Source organism: Plecotus auritus (assembly GCF_963455305.1).
Source record: "Plecotus auritus genome assembly, chromosome: 7".
Lineage (NCBI taxonomy): Eukaryota > Metazoa > Chordata > Mammalia > Chiroptera > Vespertilionidae > Plecotus > Plecotus auritus.
In genome coordinates, this window is record NC_137774.1 from 22,416,606 (window position 1) to 22,430,676 (window position 14,071).

Genomic DNA, 14,071 nt, shown 5'->3' on the forward strand with positions numbered 1-14,071 from the left:
GAAATTGAACCTGCAACTTTGGCATACTGGGACGACGTTCTAACCAATTGAGCTACCTGGCCAGGACCCATTTTTAAATAACCCAAGATTCTGGGTAAAGTTTACCCCTTTTTCCTAATTCATCTGAATTACTGAATCTTATTTTGTAAGGAAATGTCTGTGAACAGCCAAGCAAGTGGATAAATGATTTAATGAATATTTGGATTAAGAATATTTTACTGATTTTGTAACAATTTACTTAAATTTTTGTAAACTGTGCTCTTTTTCATTGGGACTTGAGGCATATTGAATTTATATGCAAATTTAATTTAAAACTACAAAGTTTTAGTAATTTTGGTGGGCTAGTTTGAAATAGCGTATCTTGTATATAGTACCTTAGATGCTCATGATTCTATTTTGTCAGTCATAGTTGTACACACAAAAAGCATTGATTGAATCAGAAAACTTTAAGGCAATAGAAAAAAAATATTAGAATAAAGAGATTCCTGTGAAAGAGAGTTGTCAGTATGTGTTACATAATGTTAGTTTGATGCTTCTGTTCCAGAAGGTAACGGTAGGAAGTTACAAGCACAGATGCAAGTGGTAATACAGGTCTGGCCAGCTCCGGAAATGAAACATAGCCACGGGGCATATATTTCTAAGTGGCTTCTAAGTCATGGTTCAGTGTTAACTACTTTGTGGTCTTTAATTTAGAATTCAGTAAAACTAACATTAAAGGAAACATTATATAATCAGTTTTACTGTAGCTGAGAGAAATTAGTCTTTTGTCTTTAAAGTGATGCCATTATAGGTGATTATATGAAACACCAAAAACAAAAAAAACTTTTAGCCATAGCTAGCGCCGCCCCTCCCCCGAAACTGTATTAAGTTGAAACTGCAAGAATATTTTTTTCTTGGTACTGCCCCATCCATATGCTTCAGTCTAATCATGAAACATACATCTTAGGTGTTAGATATCATCTTGACTTGTTCACACCATGAGCGAATTATGACTAAAAACTTGGGTTGTTTTCGGCATTTCAGCATTCATTGTGTAAGAATACTATCAGTTTTCTTTGTGTATCTTGACTGTGTATAGCAAGCATATCAAACTCAAAGGCTAACATGGGCCAAATAAGGTTTAAGTTTATGTGGGCAGCAAAAAAACAAAAGTTTCAATTTTCATAGAAACGTACGTTTATTTTGATAACGACATACTGAATACAAAGGGCTGAAATAAATGAGTAATCGTTAACAAAATAATAGAACATTTTAGTAAAAATATTTTTTCTTGAATATTAACTTACTAGACACTGAATAACTGTACAAATTAATAAGTGTAACGCAAATAAACCTATTTTTCTTGTACTCCGAAAGCAAAATATTTCCTATTGCACTCACCAAACAAGTCAGTCCAAGACTAATGATGTGGCATCGGCTGCTAAAATATTTGCTACTAGTATTAGTGGAGAGAAATGGTGCACCTGTGCATAAGGTGCGTAAGGGAAATGAATGCAACACGATTATAGTAATTAGTCATTAGCGAACATTGTAGTTCATTATTAATAATTATGTATAACAGGATATTGAAAAATAAAGTTATGAAATTTTTATTAAAAAGTTTCTTACATACCGTTAAATTGGCTGGGCCGCAATAATATTCATTGTGGGCCACAAGTTTAACATGCTTGGTGTACGGGTACCTTTGAAGAGAGATGTGTTCACTTAAATAATTTTTGAATTATCCTAAAATTTTCAATTAAAACTTCTAATTATTTTAAAATATTTTTATTTTATTTTATTTATTTTATTTTTATTTTTTAAAAAATATATTTTATTGATTTTTTACAGAGAGGAAGAGATAGGGATAGAGAGTTAGAAACATCGAAGAGAGAGAGAGAAACATCGATCAGCCACCTCCTGCACACCTTCTATTGGGGATGTGCCTGCAACCAAGGTACATGCCCTTGACTGGAATCGAACCTGGGACCTTTCAGTCCGCAGACCGACGCTCTATCCACTGAGCCAAACTGGTTAGGGCATTAAAATATTTTTAAAAATGATTTTCAGAGAGAAGAAGGGAGACAGAGAAACATCAATGAGAGAGAATCATTGATTGGCTGCCTCCAGAACGCCGTCTACTGGAGATCAAGCCAGCAACCCAGGCATGTGCCCTGACTGGGAATTGAACCGTGACCTCCTGGTTCATGGGGCAACGCCTAACCACTGTGCAACACAGGCTGGGCTAAAAACTTCTAATTTTATAGAGCTTATTTTTAGTTAAACAATATCCTTTAGTCACTAAAGTTTAGTGTAAGTTGAAAGAATTGATAATCAGACTATATTCAAGAATACTCATTTTAAAGCTATATTTTTGACATTAATATAACTGAATTTCTGCTGCCAAGTTTTTATTCTTACAATTCAGTTACTTTTAGTGTATTTATAGAGTTGTACAACCATCACCACAATTTAGTTTTAGAACATTTCTGTCACCCTAAACAGAAACTTTGGGCGTATTTACAGTCACTCCTCATTGCCAGCCTTAGTGTTAGGCAACCACTAGTCTACTTTCCATTTCTATAAATTTGCCTTTTCTATATATTCCACATAAATGGAATCATGCAATATTGGCCTTTTGTGTCTGGCTTTTTTTTTTCATTTAACATGTTTTGAGGATCATCTATGAGGTAGCATGTATCAGTACTTCACTCCTTTTTAGGCCAAATAGTATTCTGTTATATGGGTCAACCACATTTTATTTTTTAGGTTTACCAATTGATGTTCATTTGAGTTGTTTCTGATTTTTGGCTATTGTGAATAATACTCCTATGAACATTTGTGCCCAAGTCTTCGTGGAATATATATTTTCATTTCTCTTGAGTAGATAATCGGGGTAGTTTTGCTGGATCATATGGTAGCTCTATGTTTAATTTTTGAAGAAACTGCTTAACTGTTTTCCAAAGTGGTTGTATGATTTTACATACTTGCCAGCAGTGTATGAGGGTTCCAGTTTATCTACATTTTTGCCATACTTGTTATTTTTTAAAAATTTATATTTCAGCCGAAACCAGTTTGGCTCAGTGGATAGAGCGTCGGCCTGCGGACTGAAGGGTCCCAGGTTCAATTCCGGTCAAGGGCACGTACCTTGGTTGTGGGCACATCCCCAGTAGGAGGTGTGCAGGAGGCAGCTGATCGATGTTTCTCTCTCATCGATGTTTCTAACTCTCCCTCTCCCTTCCTCTCTGTAAAAAATCAATAAAATATATTTAAAACAATTTATATTTCAAAATATTACATATTTCCTCCTCTTTCCCCGCATTGACCTCCTCCACCCTCCCAAGGCCTACGGCATATTGTCTATGTCCATGGATTGTACATATATGCATAGAAGTTCTTTGGTTAATCTCTTCTTATCCTCCCTCTCCCCGCCTTCCCTCTCAGATTTGTCAGTCTATTCCATGCTTCCATGTCTCTGGATCTATTTTGTTCATCAGTTTATTTTGTTCATTAGATTCCACATATGAGTGAGATCATGTGATACTTGTCTTTCTCTGACTGGCTTATTTTGCTTAGCATAATATTTTTCTGTCTTTTTAATTAGTGGCTGTGAATTAGTACCTCAGTGTGGTTTTGGTTGGCATTTTTATAATGGCTAATGATGTTGAACATCTTTTTATGTGCTTACTGGCCATTTTTGTATCTTCTTTGGAGAAATACCTATTCAGATCCTAACTCAATTTAAAAAATTGGGTTATCTGGTTTTTTAGTATTGAGTTGTGGAAGGTCTTTGTATATTCTTATTCAGTAGGGTTTCTTTTTCACTCTTTTTCCCCCCCTTAAAATGTGTTTTTATTGATTTGAGAGAGAGAGAGAGAGAGAGAAACATGGATGTGAAAAACACCCATTGGTTGCCTCCTGCACGCCCCTTACTGAAGATTAGGACTGCAACCTGGGCCTGTGCCCTGACCAGGAATCTGGTGACTCCTGAACAGGTTGACGCTCAGCCAACTGAGCCACACCAGCCAGGGCTTCACTTTCTTGATAGTGTCTTTTTGAAGTACAAGAGTTTTAAATTTTGAATAAGTATTTTATTTATTTTTTCTTTAGTTATTCATCCTTTTGGAGATGTGTCTTTAAGAAATCATTATCTACCCAAAGATCGTGAAAATTTACTTCTTCCTAGGTTTCTTCTAAGAATTTTATAGTTTTAGCTCTTACATTTAGGTCTGTGATCTATTTTGAGTTAGTTTTTTTGTATCGTGTGGAGTAGGGGTCAAAAGTAATTTTTGCTTGTGGTTATCCAATTGTCCCAGCATCATTTATTGAAAGACTTCTTTTTTCCCCATTGAATTTTCTTGGCATCTCTGTAAAAAATCAGTTGACCATAAATGTCAGGATTTAATTCTGGGCTCTCAGTTCTATTTAATTGACCTGTATGTCTGTGATATGCCAGTACCATACTATCTTGATTGCTGCTGCTTTGTAGTACATTTTGAAATCAGGAAGTGTCAGTCCTCCAACTTTGTTCTCCTTTTTCAAAATTGTTTTGCCTGTTTTGGTTACCTTGCTTTTTTTGTGTGCATTTTAGGATCAGCTTGTCAACATCTGCAAGAAAGGAACCTAGGATTTGGATAAGATTGAGTTGAATCTATAGGCCAATTTGGGTATTATTTTCATCTTAACAATATTAAGCCATCTGATCCATGAACATGGAATGTCTTTTGATTTAAGTCTTTTTAAATTTTTTTTCAGTAATATTTTATAGTTATCCAGTGTACAAGTCTTATACTTATTTTGTTAAATTTTAAATATTTTATTCTTTTGATGCTATTGTGAATGGGGGTACCTTAATTTTATTTTTGAATCATTCATTGCTAGTGTATAGAAGGTTAATTAAATTTTGCATTTATTTATACCATGATCAGAATTAAATGTTTGGCCAGCATGACTCCTAACAATTTGAGAGTGTTGTTTAATTATTTTGATTTGATCAGCCACATTGTACACTGCATTATCTTCAACTGGCTGTGGTTACCTTAGGCTTAGTTAGGTTGTAATTACAGAGGTGTTGTCTCATAGAATTATCTTAGTCTTGAGTATGAGAATAGCACTTTGTATAAAACATTGGATTTAGTAACACAGACTTAGAATGTAGTATCTTCAATTTCATTATACACAAAATATATGTAATTTTTTAAAAATATATTTTTATTGATTTCAGAGAGGAAGGAAGAGGGAGAGAGAGATAGAAACATCAATCATGTGAGAGAATCATTGATCAGCTGCCTCTTGCATGCCCCCCACTGGGGATCGAGCCTGCAACCCTGGCATGTGCCCTTGATTGCAATCAAACCCAGGACCTTTCAGTCCCTAACCCTACACTCTATCCACTGAGCCAAACTAGCTAGGGCTCCACAAAATATATATAATTTTTGAAGGAAAAATCACCTGGTTTTATTTGTAGATCATTGATGAGTAGCATCTGTATCTTAGTTGTCATTTAAATTACAAGTATTTTTTGTGTACTTTATTTTGTCTATCATTTGCCATTAAAGTTTAGAGAATTTAATGTAAATAAGTAGATAAGTAAGCAATTTATCAAGCCACCCCTACTCCACATTTGCCATTAAAGTATAGACTTTAATTTTTAGTCAGGTTTATTTCATTTATTCTCTTTCAGTAATGGGGTGAAGCAATAAATATTTTTATTTTATGTGTATGAGATGAATTATCTTTAAAACTTTAACATATTTTTCAGGGTCAGTTAAATGAAAGCATGGACCATGGGGGAGTTGGACCATATGAACTGTAAGTTTATATCAAAATATTTCATTATTCTGTCTTTCTTACAAGTAGGTTTATCAGCTCTAGTTCGTAGCCATCATGTGATTCCAGCGAACTGTTCTTAAGTAGCTAGTCATATATATAGACTTAGTTTATTCAGTTTGGCATTAGTATTGTAACATATCCAGGATTTTGAGATTATATGGATTTTGAGAAAAAGATAATCATTCAGATTCAGTGTATATTGAATATGAGTCTGAGTTTAATATAGAGAAACACCTTTTCTTACTGAAAAATAAAATTATGAGAAATGCCACCAAAAGTCAAATGGTTCTTGTTTTGCTTGTAATACACCATTCAAACTAGATTTGTGCAATCTAAAGTCATTTTTGGGCACGCTCCATTAGGGGAGTGGCATGGTGATTAATCTGCTCTATACCCTAACCTGGTGGTTGGCAAACCGCGGCTCTTTGGCCCCTTGAGTGTGGCTCTTCCACAAAATACCAAGGCCTGGGCGAGTCTATTTTGAAGAAGTGGCGTTAGAAGAAGTTTAAGTTTAAAAAATTTGGCTCTCAAAAGAAATTTCAATCATTGTACTGTTGATATTTGGCTCTGTTGACTAATGAGTTTGCCGACCATTGCCCTAACCCTTGGCTTGAGGGGAAACTGAGGAGTCTTTAAATCATGTTCATAGCAGATATGGAAAGATGTGTAGTTATAGTGCATTAGCAAGAATTTTATGTAGCATAAAGAAGTGAACTGATTGGTATTTTTAGAAAGTTCCCAGGTTTTCTGCTGAAGCTGTCAAATGAAGTTGGATAATGCCTGACCTTAATAGACATTTTGAATGAACTAAATTTGAATAACTGGAAGACTTTTTTCTTTTGTCAGCTTGATAAACTTGTTCTAATTTATCTTAGTTTGGGGGTGCTTGATGCTTATGAAAATACTCTCCAGCACATTTTGTAAACTAGCAGATAAGTAAGCAATTTATCAAGCCACCCTAATCTTGACCTACCATGTCATTGAATCATGTTTATTTAGAACACAGATACTAAATTTACTATCATGTATTTTTCCCTTTTACTAAATTGGATTACATTTCTCTTTCTCCTCTTTCTAACAATATGCTGAAAGTAATTTAACTTTTTGCAAATTTACTTTTGGTTTTGCTTTTCTCCCCAGTGGCATGGAACATTGTGAGAAATTTGAAATCTCAGAAACTAGTGTGAACAGAGGGCCAGAAAAAATCAGACCAGAATGTTTTGAGCTACTTCGGGTACTTGGTAAAGGGGGCTATGGAAAGGTAGGAAGTGTTTTTGAAATGAGAGGTGTTGTCTGTCTTGGGTTGATTTTTTATACCCTCTTTTCAGCAGTCCTCTTCAATCTTTGTTTCAGCAGTCCTCTTCAATCTTCGTTTGCTAGCTATCAGCAAAGGATATAATCACTTAATCATGTATTATTTGAGGGATGTACAGTAGTTTTCCTACCAACACACATGTAAAAGCATGGCACATAATTTAAGTGGACAACTATGCCAGGCAAAAATCTATTAAAGGATTCATTTCTTCCTTTGGTTTTATTTTTTATTTTTTATTTTTTTTTTTAATATATATTTTATTGATTTTCCACAGAGAAGAATGGAGAGGGATAGAGAGTTAGAAACATCGATCAGCTGCCTCTTGCACACCTCCTACTGGGGATGTGCCCGCAACCAAGGTACATGCCCTTGACTGGAATCGAACCTGGGACCTTTCAGTCCCCAGGCCGACGCTCTATCCAATGAGCCAAACCGGTCTCGGCTCTTCCTTTGGTTTTAAATGGTACTCTCTGTAGGTATTCTCTTAAAAAATAAACAAATCACTCCTTACTTTCAAGAGGCCTTGGTACAATATCTGTTACTGTTGCCTGTTAATCTGAATTGGTTTTCTTTGACTTGTAGTATCTGCCAAGGGCCATGTGGATATTTATAACATCCTTAGTGCACCATACAAAATTATCAACTTAAAATTATCCTGCTATATTTGGTCAAACATTTAATTAACTCATCCCTAATGCCTTGGCAGGGCCAGATCATATATGGTCTGCAGGCTGGATGTTCCCCACCCCTGATCTAGAGCAAGAGTTAGAGAAGTTGAAGTATATAAGAAGGAAGAAGAAAAATGAACAGAACTTCTTAGGTTTTGCTCAAGGCTTTCTAATTTAAGACCTCATTTTTGTGTGTTCTGTCCAAGGCAGTTTATACCTAGCCATTCTCTATCAAAGCTTGAGAACTGATTATGCTATTGTGTAGAGTTAATTTTTATAAAGCATGACTTTGTATTATATTCTTAGGTTTAAGGATACATCCTAATATGTTCTAACCATCTTGAATATGTAACGCATGCACTTTGAATTTCACATATTTTAGCTGTTGCATGAAAATGTTTTACAGCTAGCTATTTTAAGGGATAGGTAAACAGTAATTCCTGTCAACTATTATTAAGTAGTTTTATGGGAAGCAAGAGCAGTGGCATTCTTGGAAGAACTTTATGAAATATTTTATAATTTTTGAAGTTTGGATTATGCTTCTGAGAACCCTGATTATAGCTTTTTAAGCAAACTTGTATTTTATGTATAAACATGGAGGGCTCATCATTAGATGATCATTGCCCAACTTTGCCACCAGATGTCAGCAGACCAAATAGGAAGGTCCCATGTTGTGGAACAGATTTCACTAAGCACAGACCTTCTTGGTACTAGTTTTTATAAGGATATAAACTACTGTATCATTATTTTTTTTATAAATGGGAATTAAGGGAATGTGGCTAGCATAGTTTAGCTTTTAATAACACCCAGACACTTTCATTTTTTTTTATACAGGTTTTTCAAGTACGAAAAGTAACAGGAGCAAATACTGGAAAAATATTTGCCATGAAGGTGCTTAAAAAGGTGATACCTTCCCTCCTCTTTCCCCCAAACTATATTCTTAATTACTATAAAATCCACATTTTGGTCTAAAATTCTCAGTCAATAAATATTTCTTACACAATTGTAAGTCCTCTTAGAATGTGAGATATGTTTGATTATTATTATAACTATTTTCTTTCTATTTGGTGAGGGTAGAAAGGAGAACTCTTTCAATTCTCCTCTGATGTAACTCTTTTATCTCTTTGTTCTGGTCTCTGTATTTCTAAGTAATTTAGCATATCCTGCTATCACTTAATGCATCCATTTTAGAATTATGTACAGACTTCCTATTTTACTCCTTTTTTTTTACCCCATCCTCCCTTTACCCTGCCCTCTCATTTTGCTTCACTTTCATTGAATCTACTATTGTTTTCCCATACCTTCCAACAACTCTGTAAAACATCTTTGAGGCCAATATTCTGTGGTCACGTTTATTAGATAATCTATCAGATCTAGGCATAATTGTCATTATTGGACTTTCCCTTTACCATAATTCTTGTAATTCTCTTGACTCCTTTGGTGTTGGATTCTTTGTTTCCTGGGTCCTATATCTTCCAGTATCAGTGTCTGTAGATCCATTGGTATGGACCAATTGGTGCTGAGAAAAATCCTTTATTCTTTTGCCTACAAAAAGCATTCTGGAGCTAGATGAGAGAGAGGAGATGGAGATCTCACTTTTCCACACTAAGACTTGCACCGAAGTAATTTTTACTTTAGCACTCAGTCTTACTGATCCTTCACTCTATTTTTTCTGGAAAGTACACCACTGAGTGAGTAGTTCCCTGGCTGGTTAGTGTGGGGATGGGAACCTTGTTGGTGTATCTGTTCCTTACACAGAGTTTCAGATAATCTCCCTGTTTTTAGTCCTCCACCTTCTGCCTGCCGCAGTCCCTGATGACTGATTTTTCCCCACTTTCTTTTTATTTTTGCCTCTAATTTTTGAACCCTGCTAGGTTTTTGTCGATGGAATGAACTTAATGATTTGAGTTATTCCTCTTGGACAGGCATTTAGGTTTGATCATACTCTACTAAATCATGTACTATTGCGTTATCCCCTTTCCACCTTTTTTTGAGGTGTCGAGTTACTTATGTTTCCTAGTTTTATTGAAGATGGGTTATGTGTGTTTGGTTTCTTGTTCTTTTTGTTTGGGATTAATTTCTGAAAAGATCACATTGTCTTAAAACAAGGGTTAGTAGAAAACTATTAAAAGATAATTAAAATTATTTTTTAAAAAAAGTATATTTTGTTGTTGTTTTTTAATTGATTTCAGAGAAGAAGGGAGAGGGAGAGAGAGATAGAAACATCAATGATAAGAGATACACATCAATTGGTTGTCTCCTGCAAGGGCCGGGGATCAAGCCTGCAACCAAGATACGTGCCCTTGACTGGAATCGAACCCAGGACCTTTCAGTCTGCGGGCCAGTGCTCTATCTACTGAGCCAAACTGGCCAGGGCAATTATAGTTTTTAATGCTTTGGTTTTTACCTTTTTGATTTTCACTTAAGATATAAATAACTTCTTAAATTAAAAGCTGAGGAACATACTATGGCCACATAGTATTGGTGATTGTTGATGATTTTTTTAAAGAAGCAATTTAAACATCAGTTTCTATATTAGCAAGTCAGGATTAATCTGCTGTCTGGCTTTCCCATTGAAATAATTTGAGATTAATGATTTTTTAAAAATCTGTAAACCATATTAGGTATAGAATTGAAGACAGTATAAATAATACTTGTTCTAGGAATGCTAAAAGAAATCCTGGTCAAAATTCTTAGAGTAATTCATTCCTTTTGACATGTTGCTTATTCATGCCTAGTAATCAGGACTGACCATAATTAGTCATAATTATATCTTGAGTGAGGTATGTTTGTGGCACTGGTATCTGTAATGAAAAGAAGAGGTTGTTTTTTCCCCCACTCTTGGTGGGTGGGTGTGGTGTATTGGGAAATCCATAGACTTAATTACTGCTAAATGTCAGGCTTCCTTTTTGGGCCCAGGCATCTAAGACCTAACTTGCTTGCCTCTCCCTTCACTTAACTACCACTCCTTCCCACTTTCAGGGTTTTCCTTTCCCCAGCCCTAGCTAGAGAACCAGATACTGTCACAATCTTTTCTTGATGTGCATGAAAGCTCACAGGAAAAATAATGTAAGAGAAGAGGTTGCTAGGGTTAAGCCCAGGGTTTTAATTCCTAAATCCCTAGGTAAGATGACTATGTATGCTCACTTTGAGTTTCTTCCTTCTGATTTTTGTTTGTTTGTTTATATTAATCCTTACCCGAGGATATTGAATTTATTGGGATGACATTGGTTAATTGTTTTAAATCATGGCTTCATAATGATATCCCTAGTTCCAGTCCAGTTTCATTGGGTTCTTCTGCCCTAATTCCATATTTACATTTCCATTTTTCCATAGTGAGAGGCCTAATGGTATCAATAAATTTACTCATTTGCTCAGTTGCATGCTATATGCATAATAGTTTGATATGCCAATACTACTAACAAATACAAACCCACTAAATGTGGTTTAAGATTTCTTAAGTACAGCATAAGAACTATATAATAAATAATATTGTAATAACTATGTTACTCAGCTTAACAATAACCCACAACCTTTGGACCAACTGTAATAACTTATGTATGATGCCAGGTGGGTACTGGAAATATCAAGAGGAACACTTCGTAAAGTATATGATTGTCTAACCACCATGCTATACACCTGAAACTAATACAAAATAATATTGAATGTAAACTGTAATTGAAAAAGAAAAAAATATTTCTTTGCAATTTTTATTACGATATATATATATATATATCTCACTTAAATATCTTTTTATCTACTGTGGTAAGCTTTTTTTTCCATGTCAAAACAAGGCCACCAAAAATTAGGTTGCCTCCCTAAAAAAATGGGAGAGAGAGAGGATGTGATAAGCTTTTTTTTTTTTTTTTCAATATATTTTATTGATATTTCACAGAGAGGAAGGGAGAGGGATAGAGAGCTAGAAACATCGATGAGAGAGAGACATCGATCAGCTGCCTCCTGCACACCCCCCACTGAGGATGTGCCCGCAACCAAGGTACATGCCCTTGACCGGAATCGAACCTGGGACCCTTCAGTCCACAGGCCGACGCTCTATCCACTGAGCCAAATCGGTTTTGGCAGTGTGATAAGCTTTTTAATGTAACATTTAATTAAGTATATGTATTTCTGTTGTATTCACTTTTATTTCCCTCCCGATCCTTGTTGATTTAATTTTGTTTTTGGAATATATAAAACATTAACATAGTTCAGAATTCATAATCTCCATCTTATAATCATAGTAATATTTGATTTAGGCCAGAAAAAAAATGAATGAGAAAACCATTAAGGCATTACTCAGAAAGCATATCTCATTTCCTTTCCTACCTTTCTACTATCATTAGATTTGGTTTATCTTAGTTGTGTTTTATAATTGCAAGTATAAGCAGATACATACATATATATATATATTTCTTATTTCCCCTTTCTTACACAGAATGGTAGCATACAATGTAAACTGTCATGCCATATAGGCTCTTTTGCACCTTGCTTTCATAGAGATGTTTCCATTTTTTGTATAGCTTTTTCACTCAGTGTATAACTAGTCCATAGGTTTTCAGCCAGTATTTTATGCATGGGCTTTTAGTTTGTTTCTAATGTTTCACTTTTACAAATAATATTGCAACTAATAACCTTCTGTACATGCTTTTTCATGTTGCTGGAGGTGCACCAGAACTTAGTCCTAGAACTTAGACCTAACTTATCCAAACAATGCATTATTTTTCCCCAAAACTTTTTTCTTCCCTTCCATTTCCCATTACTAAATGACACCATTATCTATCCTATTACTTAAATAGAAACCACAGTATCATGATTTCTTCTCACAGCTAGATAGTCAGCAAATGCTAATTATGTATCTTTACCCTTTCTTTTTTTTATTTTTAACTTTCGTTTTCTTAGTTACAGGTCTGAGTTCTTGCTTAGTTTACTGTACTGGCCTCCTAACAGCTCTCATTTCATTTCTCCTGTAGAACTCAACATTGTTACTAGAACTGTCTTTCTGAAAGGCAAGTGCTTTTCATTTCCCTTACCTCAACATTTCTCCTCTGCCTCTAAGATAAGATTCAAGCGTCTTTGCTTAGATGCCCAGGCCTTCCATTTCCTGGCCTCCACCTCCACCTTCTACCTAATCTCTAACCACGTCTAACCATACTGAACTACTTATAGAGTTGCTAGACACATCTTGTCTTGTCAAGCCTCTTTTGCACTGGGAATGCTTTTTTATGTCCTCCACATTTTGTCTTAGTAACTTTTCATGATACAGCTTAGGTACCACCACCTCAAGGAAGACTTCTTGCCAGGTCAGGTGCAGTTTCCCTGTTGACCCATAGCACCTTATGCTTACCTCCATTGACTTATCTCTCTTCCCTGAGACTTTGGGCTCCTGTGAGCTAGAGACTCCTTCTGTTAGTTCTGCTTTCTTGTTACAGAGCCTGGAGCAAAGTAGACATTCAACAGTTAATGAATATGTGAATAAACTTAATCTTTTTACATTTTTAAAAAAGTATCTTTAGGTTTGCATTTACATGTTCACTTCAAAAAATCCAAACAGTGCAGATATATATATATATATATATATATATATATATATATATATGAAGTACATGTCTTCCATTTACACCTATCACAATTTCTAGTGGTAACTACAATTAATAGTTTAATATTGGCAAGAAAAGCACAAATTAGATTTTCCAGTTACTATAGAATCAAGTGTCTACTGTTTTGTTCTTATAGATCATCTCTTTTCCTTTAGGCAATGATAGTAAGAAATGCTAAAGATACAGCTCATACAAAAGCAGAACGGAATATTCTGGAGGAAGTAAAGCATCCCTTCATTGTGGATTTAATTTATGCCTTTCAGACCGGTGGAAAACTCTACCTCATCCTTGAGTATCTCAGCGGTCAGTACACACAGTTTGGTGTAATTAATTGCATTTGCTCCAGAAACTGGGTCAAAACATCATTTTTCAATGGAAAAAATGCTTTTTCCCATTGTGATAAAATAGCTCTTAAAATTGATGAATACATTGACATAAAGAATTCAGATGTGACCAGGTGTTTCTTTTTGCAGACAAATATGAAGGAAACTTTAAAGAATAAGTGTTTTTCCTCCCATCTGTAAAATTTTATCTTAATTCCTTTGTCACCAGTTACTTAACAAAATAACAAATACCTAGTTGATAGTGCCCATCAGATTGACTGGGTAAGATACTATAATTGGATAAGATGCTATAACTCAAATAAATCATTAAAATATTTCTTTCTAAACTGAAGTGGA

General features: G+C 34.9%; 1 protein-coding gene across 2 annotated transcripts in view; it reads left to right on the forward strand.

Annotated features, from left to right (window-relative positions):
- RPS6KB1 (ribosomal protein S6 kinase B1) overlaps positions 1 to 14,071 on the forward strand; it is a 42,817-nt gene that overhangs the window by 6,267 nt on the left and 22,479 nt on the right. For both annotated transcript variants that reach the window (XM_080680726.1, XM_080680727.1), the window contains exons 2-5: positions 5,741 to 5,790; positions 6,952 to 7,072; positions 8,629 to 8,697; positions 13,547 to 13,694. In XM_080680726.1, coding sequence (XP_080536852.1) covers positions 5,741 to 5,790; positions 6,952 to 7,072; positions 8,629 to 8,697; positions 13,547 to 13,694 — 388 coding nt within the window. The remainder of the gene's footprint in view (positions 1 to 5,740; positions 5,791 to 6,951; positions 7,073 to 8,628; positions 8,698 to 13,546; positions 13,695 to 14,071) is intronic.